This window comes from Oryzias melastigma, linkage group LG5, assembly GCF_002922805.2.
Source record: "Oryzias melastigma strain HK-1 linkage group LG5, ASM292280v2, whole genome shotgun sequence".
NCBI lineage: Eukaryota > Metazoa > Chordata > Actinopteri > Beloniformes > Adrianichthyidae > Oryzias > Oryzias melastigma.
The window spans coordinates 20,351,269-20,362,283 of record NC_050516.1 but is presented as its reverse complement, the minus strand read 5'-3'; the positions used below and the strand labels follow the sequence as shown (position 1 = coordinate 20,362,283).

Genomic DNA, 11,015 nt, shown 5'->3' with positions numbered 1-11,015 from the left:
TGATTAAAAGCCCACTGGAAACACTTCTGGAAATAGATCAGAAGCTGATAGGAGTGGGACTTTAAATAAAAAAGATTTTAAAAATGCACCAACTACTGAGCTAGATGACTTTATGGGGAGTGCCATCTCACTGTTGCAGTGGAAACTCCCTCAAGCACATTTTTGGATATATAACCATGCAGTGAGCTGCCAACTGAGCAAAACGATACAATTACAACATCTCCAGAGAACAATACTCTCAACGATGAGTAATTTCTGTCAGACAGCATCCCTCACTCTTTCATTCTTGTGTGACACAGCAAGCATTCAGCATATTTGTCAGTTTTATTAGTAACCAACCAACAATTCCCTTTTTACACATTTGGATTACTGAACAATAGTTCTCAGGCATTTTGTCACAAAAGTTGTGTAACAGTAAAATGCTACAAATAATGCAATGCTAATTGTTTTAAAACAAATGATGAACAGATATAGTGCGCTCACACAAACAAGTAAATAGGAGCACGTCAATGCTTTGTGTGTGACTGGTGACAAGTCCACAGTAAAAGATACATAATATAGATGAATCTCATTCCCAGGGCCAGCCCAAGACAGATAGTTTTCAACGCAAAATTAAAAAAAAAAGAAACATTATTGATATTGTCTTCAATTTCCAAACATATTTTAAGTCACATTTTCATGCAAATAGCATTTCAGTATGATCAAGCTTTAAAAATGTTTTATTAATGGGTGGTTAAACAGCTTTGGCATGACAGCTTTCATAAAAAAAATAAAAAAATAAATTGAGCGAATACCTGGCACAACATATAGAAACTTAAAATGCCAAGACATTAGATAAGACCTGTCCATTGTGTAATTTTCAAAGCATAACTAGGCAGCAATGCGAATAATATGGGTCAAGGTTTCTTCAGAACAAAGTATGAAGACATTATCCCTTTTATATCAAATGTCAGTGTGATAAAGGCCGACTCGAGCTGGCAGTAGAATGTAGTGATGACTAAAATTCCAGAGACAGGAGGGAGAAAGTTTACTTTCTTAAATGGGAAGATAATCAAAGAACAAGACATACGTCTTATTCTTAATCGATATAATCAACTACAGCTGAAAAGAAGAGTTATTAAATCTGCATTAAGTGCAATCAACATTGAAAAATCCTCTGATATAACAAATGAAATCCACTTCAATTTAAGGAAAAATTGCTTTCACAACAATATTTTTGTCTTGTTTGTAAAAAAAAAGTAATTTGAAAATGGATATAAAAAGCTTTGAATCACACTTCATCGTGCTGGTTATTCAAAATTAGGCCAATTCGGAACAGCATCCTGAAAACCATCTCCAGGGATGTAAATACACAATCCTCAACACACAATTAGAATCAGGCTTTAAGGACCTCAAGGTCAGACCGTAGACGCATAAAACATGAAAGCAGGGAGAGAAAAAATCCAGGCTGACTCTGGAAAAAAAGAGGTTAAATGAATTCAGCAAAGGCTGGCTCTGTGCGTTAAAACGTCTGCTAATGGATATTTGAGTAAAAAAAAAAAAAGAATGTTATGATCTGAAAGTTTTCATGACATCACCAGGTATGAAAGCTGGTACTGATTAGAATGGAGAGAAGATGGAAAATATTTACGGGACAATAAAGAAAAAAGGCAAAACATCACACAACTCCTCATATAACGCTCAATTAGCAGCAAAAGACTAAAAAGAAGGCAGATCACCAGTGACACAATTCTCTATAAACCATGTATGGAACATAGGAGTTGCTCTATCGGCCCTAGTGGTGCTACTGAAAAAAAGGGGTTGCTGGCTGTTTACAATTCTGGTTTTAGTTTTACAATTTTTAGCTATTTTTTGTAAGAAAAGGGGGCACTTTAAAGCCAAAAGTCCAACAATAAAGCTCACAAATAAAGGATATTTGAGGGACATGCTTTGTTCACTTTTCTAGCACAACCTGATGAAGAGAGACGGAATTACATTAAACACCAACGATAAACCAGACAGTATTTTTTTTTTTTTAAGTTGTGTTTATCTCACTGCTTCAGCTACATCTCACTGAACAAACATGGCAGAAGTAAGTTCCACTAAATGTTAAGCTATTCCCAGCATGCATAGGAAGTAAGCTCCCACATACCTTTCATTTCTCCATCTTTTACTGACGTTTACACGGCACTGAAACCTTAAGCTGGTCAAAACTCACACCACCCAATTCAAATAAGGCGCTCAAGACAATCAGTCAAGAGTCTGGCTGATAACACGAGTTTTTGCTTTTTTAAGTTTCTTGTAAAAAAAAAAAAAAAAAGTACATGCATTGATACTAAATATAAATTGATTTTGAAGTCATTAATGCCTTAAGCAATACTTACCCATCAAAGTAAAATGCAATAACTTAAGAGCTATCAAAACAACTACTTTGCTCTTTTCTGTTCAAAAATAGCAGGTTTGTACAAATGTACAAATGACCTTTGAATTCGTGTATTACAAACATCAAAAGTTCTAATCATACTTTGGCTATGATACAATTGCACAAGAAGGTTCCTTTCGATAAGCAAGTACACACTGTTGAGCAAATATGCTTCTCCTGCCACCACGTCTGAGGTGATGAATGATGACCCATCGCTGCTGAGAGTCATTAAAAACAAAGTGTTTTCTGCAGCTGTCAGGAGTCGCACTGCGCCCAGCTGCTGGTTATTACGGGAGGTTGGAGACGGTGTGGAGCGCCGAAGCACTGTCTGGGAGTGAGCAAAGGGTCGGGTCTTCTTGGGACAGTTACCATCATCAGCAGCATGTCCTGCGAGACTCTGAAACCTGTCGTCCTAGTTTAATACTTTTCGCCGAGGTCCCTCCTGCTGCATCAACGACGGGTATGCGCTTGCCTGCAAGGACAAAGATGGAGTTTAGGAGCACAGACATTTCAACTAGATTTTTTAAAAATATTTTGTAATTAATAAAATATTAATTAGTGTTAATAAGAGGCAGGAAAACATAGGTGCTATGGAACATCCCTGATTGGATGATGTTTGTCCATCATTTAAACTGAAAATTATTTGGCATAAAAGTGACTAGATATGCTCCGTACTGATCATAAAACTTGTATTAATATATGGATATTGAAGACGCTTTTGAAAAACTTAAACATCATCATTCAGGCAGTTATGTCTCATAGTAAATATAAAGTTAAAGTCCCATAAGTTGTCACGCACCTAGGTGTGTGACATTTGTTCTCCACATTTGACTCATCCCCTGGGGGAGTGGTGAGGTGCAGACACAGGCGCGCTCGGGAACCATTTGGTGGTTTAACCCTTTAATGCTGAGTGTCAAGCAGGGAGGTTTTAGGTTCCATTTTTAGAGTCTTTGGTATGACTCAACCTGGATTTGAACTCAAAAAAGTCTCAGGGCAGACACTTTGAATATGTTTTTGCGTAGTGTGATTTGTTGGTTTGATTTGGACATGACAGCCATCATAAACTTGGATATTTTTAATTCTTTTTTTTAAATCATTAGTGTTCAGACAAGTACAAGAAAAGTCTAATTCTACATGCAGATTACAGCTTCCCAAAACTTCCATTTAGACTTTTAAACACTAAAAAAGTGGATCTACTGCATATTTTTAATATAATTAAAAAATATATATTTTTTATTGTAATTATTATAAACAACAAGGAACTAAAATGCACAATATTTTCTTTTTCAAGAAAGTTACTTAGTATGGTAATGTCACTGATCTTGTTTGAAATAAAGCTATGAAGATGGAACCTGATTAAATTCTTCTGTATTCCAAATTAACACACCTTGACATTAAAAAGTGACCTTCCTGTACTATTTCTGTGTATATACAAGGTTTCCTTCAATTCAAAGTCCTCCCCTTTTCTACAATTCAGAAAATATTACTTTTTAACTTTTCTTAGATTTATTAGATGATGCAATTTTAAACCAAATTTTAAAGATATTTAAAACAAAAAGGGAACATAAAAGAGAAGTAGGTGAAATTCACTGATAAAACTACATTAATTGTTGTTCATCTTTCTGTAAATCCCCTCGCAAATCAAAATTTGCATATTTTGGTTTAGCAGGTTTTTTTCCGCCGGTTCCGGACAGTACACTGTATTTTATCCAAGCTGGGGACCGGCTCAGGGAGACCCGGACCTTCTTGTGCTCACATAGGTAGGCAGTAGTGTGAAAGGTCTTGCCTAAAGACCCACACAGCATTCAGCTCATTGCGCCCCCTAAGAAACTTACTCTAGCTTTCCACGTACAAATCCTGCACACTGTCCAGCAAATTGAGCCATCCAGCCGCTTACAATGCTACCTTCAATTCTCCATATACCTTTAGCTTTGTCTCCAAGAAGCTTAAATCTGTGACTGACATGACTTTAAGTAATTTCACTGCAGCCCATTTAAGTGTCAAACATTTGTCGTGAGAGTAAATACACAAACAAATCGAATTCATTAAGACTTTTTTTTTAAGTGCTTTAAAATCCACTAATAAAAATATTTTCTTCCTACCATTACTTTGACAGTAAAGTAGATCTGCTGGCTCCAGCTGCATCAAGTATTCAAAAACACACTCACTTATCTCTGTGAAGACCTCGTTGATGTTTATGGCATTCTTGGCACTGGTTTCCACAAAGATGGCATGGATGGACTCAGCGTAGTCCTTGGCATCCTTTTCTGACACTTCCCTGTATAACACATGTCAAAGGCAATAGTTTGAAATGTGTATAAATTTTGGTGGGGGATCTGTGTGGAAGATAAACCTGGGAGATGGGTAATTTATGTGCGAGATAGTGATATTACAACAAAACACACGGATCCACACCGTACCTGTACAAAGTGTTTATCTAGACAACATGTTGCCATAAAAGCAGTTTCTCAACCTATGCTTATCTCACCATCAAATGTTATAATCTCAGCTGAGGCTCACCTGGAGTCTGACAGGTCACATTTGTTGCCTGCAATGGCGACCACTATATTGGGAGGTCCGTGCTGGCGAAGCTCTTTGACCCAGTTCTTCAGTGTTTGGAAGGAGTCCTGGTAAAGAGGTAAACAATCAGCTTCTGGGGAGTGGAGGTGTCAGCACACTATCTTCTGTGTGAATTTAAGAAACTTTATGGCATAGTTATGCATAATTTTAAAAGAAAGCTCTAAAAGTTTCTTTTAGGATACTATAAATCAACTGCCAATCGGCTGTTAAGTTAGTGGTCGACTATTTTAATAGTAGATTAGCCGTTGAATAATCGTGGCACCCCTAGTGCGGAGTAAGCCTGCCCTCATTACCCATCATACATTTGTTTACACTATCCTGCTAGTTTGCAGCCCAAACCTATTATTGTTGATGCATCAAAAATTTAGAGCAATATTAGAGCTATCCACTTTACAGCTTTGAGCTTTTGCCAACTCGGATGAAGAAAACAGTGATCTATTTATCTGGAAATTAAACTGTAGCATCTACAGTTGCAATAGAAAGTACCTCAATTTCTGTACGAAATGGACACATGATGTGTCTTTTTTAATCTCAGTCTAAATCACAATAATGAAGAAAAACATCGCCTGCTTAAATCACACCAATTTATGCTTTCATGTTTTTATTGATAACAATCGTGTGACCAGTTCACGCATAAAACCAAGTAATTCCAAAGGGTTTACATATTTTCTTATGCAGCTGTATGTCACTGCAACAAGCTTTTTCAAACTTGTTTTTTTTCTGGTCCTATATCACAACAATTTGACCCAAAAAATACTTCAAAATGCAATTTTAAGCTCAATTTTATTTTAATCCAACTGATATCCTGCAAAGTTACAAAAAACCCAGCAGGAAACAGTAAAGCAAGTACATATTTTTTGTGAAATTAAAACAAGTGAATAAATCACCTCTTTTGTGATGTCATAAACAATGATGGCCGCCGCTGATCCTCTGTAGTACATTGGGGCCAGAGCACGAAACTGTTGGAAGATGAAGATGGGATGTTAGTGGATGAACACTTAACAACAAAAGTTTTGTCTTCCTTCTTCACAAGATTTTAACTTTTGACTGGGAGCAGTGAATTAGTTAGCTTAATTGTTCTGCTTTTTTAACAACTCGTTTTTTAAGTTGCTTTGGAATAAAAGCATCTGCTACATTATATATATAAAAAAAAGCATTGTTTCTTTGATTGGCGTTGAAAAGGAAAAAAGAAGAAAACTTCAACTTGTGTTTTCAAACCTCAACTTTCTTCCAGCTACTTTTTCCTAAACATAAAAAGATGACTACATAACCCTCTTAAATATAAGAGCAAAGCTATAAAGTTTTACTTCCAACAAAATTAAATAGTATTGTGGCTTTTCATTGATTGAGAGTCAAATATTGAACTGGCACAGTTTCATTAAAAATGCATTAGTGGAAGTTTCATTAAACTTAAAAATATCAACTGCAATAAACATAAAACAGAAATAAACTGCAAGACAATAAACATATTTTATTAAAAAGCTTCAGGGATGACCTATGAGAGCTGATTAATTGATAAAAGCTGAAGGAGAAATGTATTTATGAATCTTTTAAAGTTTTTGTTTTGGCCGTTTAGAGCTGTAACTCACGAGTAAAACATTAAATCTGCGCTTTTAAATCAACAAAGTTCTCAAAAAAATGTTTCCCCTTCAGAGTGACCCTGAATTCCTGCAAATTGTATTTTCCTTTTACAATAAGACTGAATAAGCGATCCATCTCAGAGTGACAGTGTTATCCCAGGAAAGCCCACATTCCACATAATAACAGTTGTTACTGGCCCCAAGACTGCCAGTGAGAATCCGGCTCGGGATACTTGGCAGAGGCACTGAGGAGAGCACTGTCTGTTCAGTTGGCGAGCATGAGGGCTGCTCCACAGCCAGTCCTGTGTGGTCTATGCTCGCCTCAACCCTAGGAGCAATCACAGCAAGGCCAGACATCTGGCCACAAAGAAACATTGAACACTGCTCCAGGGATGACCCAAAAGAGCTGATTAATTGATAAAAGCACGAGCTGCTTGTAATGAAAGAAAGGCTCCCGGTCCAGATGCAGTGAAGCTTCCATCTGCTTCTTTCATGTGATAAAGAGCAGTCAGAAAGAGCAGCCTGGTGGGCTGCTGACAGTTGAGCTTGGATGTTCTCTTAAGACCTCATTTTGTCCTGAGTTATGGTCTTAGACTGGATTGCGCCCAGATTTTCTTTATCTAATAGCTTAGATTAGTATTTTGATTATTTTTTATTTTTTTTGCAAGAAAAGTTGAGAGTAAAAATGCAGGGCCAAGTAAAAATAATAAAAAAGAAAAAAACAAAAACATTTTTTGTTAATCACAAACAACTTTTTGGGATAAAAAAGTGGCATAGAAGTCAGCACTTTCAGATAAAAAGTAAACCAACTGACTTTATTAAAGCACTTTTTTTAAAGAAGTGCAACTGACAGGAAACAGGGTGAAAAAAAGAAGGGAGGATGTGTCCTTTTAGCAACAGGACATCCTAAACAACAGGTCTGGATTGCAAAAAACAAAAAAAAAAAAGAAAAGAAAAGGCAATGCACAAAGAGGGAAGTACCATGAATGAGTAACATGGAAAAATGATTCTTGCAAAGTGTGAGTCAAAAGGGAAAGTCGTTTCCCACACAAATATCTGTCTGGGTGTTGGTGTGGATTTCATTTAAATCATTTTGGTGCTAAAACTGCTAAATTTGTGCTTTTTTAATTTGTTCTTTCAGATTTGAAATTATAGATTAGAACATAAGGCAACTCCAGACCCTCAACCCTTTACCAATGAATTTAAAAAAGAAAAAAAGAAACAGTCAGGAAAGATTATGTAGAAATCCCAAGTGTTTTTTTTTCCAAAAAACACTACACACCTTTAAAAATTACTTAAAAAATTTGGGACTTAAAAGTTGAAAAACAAAAGGTGACTCAAGCATCAGCAAGCAGAAACATGAAGAACGTTAACTTAAAAAGGAAGATATCGCCCCCTGTCAGAAGTACTCAGTACGTGCACGCTTACAGTCCTTTTAAGGGAGTGTCTCTCATTTCACAAGCTATTTTACTTCCTGTAAAAGCAAATAATCAGAATGATAGGACTAAAAAATCTGCTTATATATACATATATTTGTGAGTTTTTAGTTTTGATTGGGGATACAAACCCGTTCTTGTCCTGCTGTGTCCCAGATCAGGAACTTGTGCAGCTCGTTTTGGTATTGCACTGTCTTGGTCATGAAGGATGCCCTGGAGGAGAAGAAACGTATTTATAAGACCTTACAGACTGTAATGTAATGTAATATATATATATATATATATATATATATATATATACATATATACAGTGGTGGACAAAATTGTTCATACCCCTCAGTTAAAGAAAGGCAAAACCCACAATTCTCACTGAAATCACTCAAAACTTACAAAAGTAACAATAAATAAAACACCTGTGATGTGAATTAAAGGACACACCTGAGTTAATCATGTCACTCTGGTCAAATAGTTTTCAATCTTTTATTGAGGTACCATCATTTTTGTCCAGGCCTGTTTCATTACTTTGTTTTTTTAAATAATTATGTTCATCAACAATTCAAAAGTGATGGCTGATTTTGATTGTTTAATTTTCAATAAATTTTTATTTATTGTTACTTTTGTAAGTTTCAAGTGATTTCAGTGAGAATTGTGGGTTTGTCCTTCTTTAACTGAGGGGTATGAACAATTTTGTCCACCACTGTATATAAAAAAAAGTTTTCTTCTGCATCATATATATATGTATAGAGAGAGAGTCTAAAGTCAGTCTGTCATTTGAAATTGGTAAATAAAGGTAAATATTTCAGCAAGTATTCAAAGTATATCAAATATTTTATACAGAAATGTAAAAAAAAAAACCTTTTCGTCTGTCAGATGAATTACTAATAAATTGTATCATATTAGTTTATACTAACACGATTCCCTGATATCTAAATAATGATTTTCTGCTCTATATTTCCATGTTGGGAGTTTGACAGGTCAGCAAAAAAAGTTTTAAAAAGTGTCAGAGTAATATTTAGGTAAATACTATTGTACACGTTTCTAAACATAAAACGTGTGAACCAAATCAATTTTTTTTGTTGTTTGTTTATTGGCTTGTGTAGTTGCAGAACCTCACAACTAAGAAGCTGGACTCGTTTATTTATTTCTAAAAGCATTAAATAAATCAAAGGTTGAAGAGAATCACTGCATGATATCTATCATCTGCTTAACTAAACAACGAGCTTTAAAAAAGTTTAATGACCTCAATGGTAAACTGCACTTTTTACAGATTACAGCAACAAGGGCCCAGAAATAAAAACAAAGTTCAGATTTGAAGACAGCAGAAGCTTACCCAATGGTTGGATTGATGTTTGGGTCAAAGCTATCCTCCACAAATCTCCAAACAATACTAGTTTTTCCAACTCCAGTGTCCTGCAGAGACAAAGAAAAATCGACTATAAAACTTTGCTATCTACATTCTCCTTCACTTGAAAGTTTTTGTTACTGATGATTTTAAATTTGTTATGGCTTAATGATTCCCTGCTTAGTGTCCACCTTCATCTTTGGAACAAGCTGAGGCAAGCACAGAACCCGTCTCCACATACTTACTCCATTACTTTTCCCTTCAAGCATTAAGGAAGTAATCTGCAGTCAATATTATGGTGCAATTTCTTTTCTGATGTTGTAACGATTAAATTAACTTAATTAACTGATTCAAGCAGATGGATCTGCTTGAGGCAAGTTTTTAATCAAATCAACCTATACACCATTATAAAACCGTTTCAAAATGACATAAATGTATTACATCAATGTTGGAAAATACTATTTCGATTGAGGTACACTAGGTTTATTTTACTATAATGTAAAAACGACCACCACAGGTGACAAAACGTGATGGCAGCAAAAAATGATGAATCCATCATTACAGTCCAATGTGTGGAAACACTTTGAATTTTGCAAAGAGGTGCAATCATACAGTGTGGTAGAATGTTCTAATAATTTGTAGTATTTTAATCTGAAAAACCAACAATGGGATGAACTTCATTAAACTAAAATATGAATGGATTTGGCATTAATTCTTGTTTACTAGTTTGTTTGTACACATATTTAATTTACACTTGATTATCTTGCAAGAAACACAAGGAATCTGGAAAACTTCACCTCTACTGTTCAGTACAAGGTATTTATTTCTGAGTCACTCTGGTGGATATTTTGGCTAAAAATGCCCGGGATCAATTTTAGGTCAATGAATCAGATTGTTCAAAATGAAGTTACTATTGCAACAAAACCACTGAGTGACTCATCTGCACTTCCAGTTTTAGGCAACAAATAAAAACACCCATATTTAGGCTAGGGAAATGTCTTAAGAAATCAACTTTAAAATAAAAATAAAAAACCGGAAGTTTTGAAATTGCATCAGTTGTAGTTTAAAGAGTCATCACGTGGCAAATTATTATTAAATCCCCTTAAGTACACGATCCACAAAAAGGTTTATGTTTTGCTGCTGTTGTGTAAAGTCAGAGAAAGGTCGGTAAAGTTACACGTTTGTTACGAACAACAGCTTAAGAAGTAAATTTACAAAGGGGGAGGCGTTCCAGTTTTGATACCGAGCCTCGTTTTAACACATACATACAATAATAACACGTTTATCTTAAAATCAATAGCTACTTACCCCAAGGAGACAAACTTTTAACTCTCTCAACGCCATATCAGTCTCCCCTTTCAGAACAAGTTTGAGATGAAGATCATGGAGAGTTTCTCTTCTGCTTGCTTTATATGCAGTTTTCTTTACTGGGGCAGTGATTACGAACAGTCTCGTTTCATGTTTGTCAATAGATGGCAAATACACATCTCTGGGTTGTTATTAAAAGTATTTCAGATGTCTTGTAGTCCGTCACACAGACATAATGTCGTTACTGTACGCATCTAGCTAGCTAATAGCGAAACCTCCAAAATGCTCGGTCTCCATCTTGAACCTCGGAGTGTGGTCACGTGACAACATCGGCTCCTTTTTTTGTATGTGTACACAAAGAGCCTCAC

The 11,015-nt window shown here is 35.6% G+C and overlaps 1 protein-coding gene across 1 annotated transcript; it reads right to left on the bottom strand.

The window, feature by feature from the left end:
- Positions 1–305: 305 nt before the first annotated feature.
- Positions 306–10,979, bottom strand: rab22a (RAB22A, member RAS oncogene family). The gene is made up of 7 exons (XM_024269124.2): positions 10,648–10,979; positions 9,328–9,407; positions 8,129–8,210; positions 5,869–5,940; positions 4,922–5,028; positions 4,570–4,679; positions 306–2,873 (listed from the first exon to the last, which is right to left on the bottom strand). The coding sequence occupies exons 1-7, from the start codon at positions 10,681–10,683 to the stop codon at positions 2,776–2,778; spliced, it is 585 nt and encodes a 194-aa protein (XP_024124892.1). The 5' UTR covers positions 10,684–10,979; the 3' UTR covers positions 306–2,775.
- Positions 10,980–11,015: the final 36 nt, after the last annotated feature.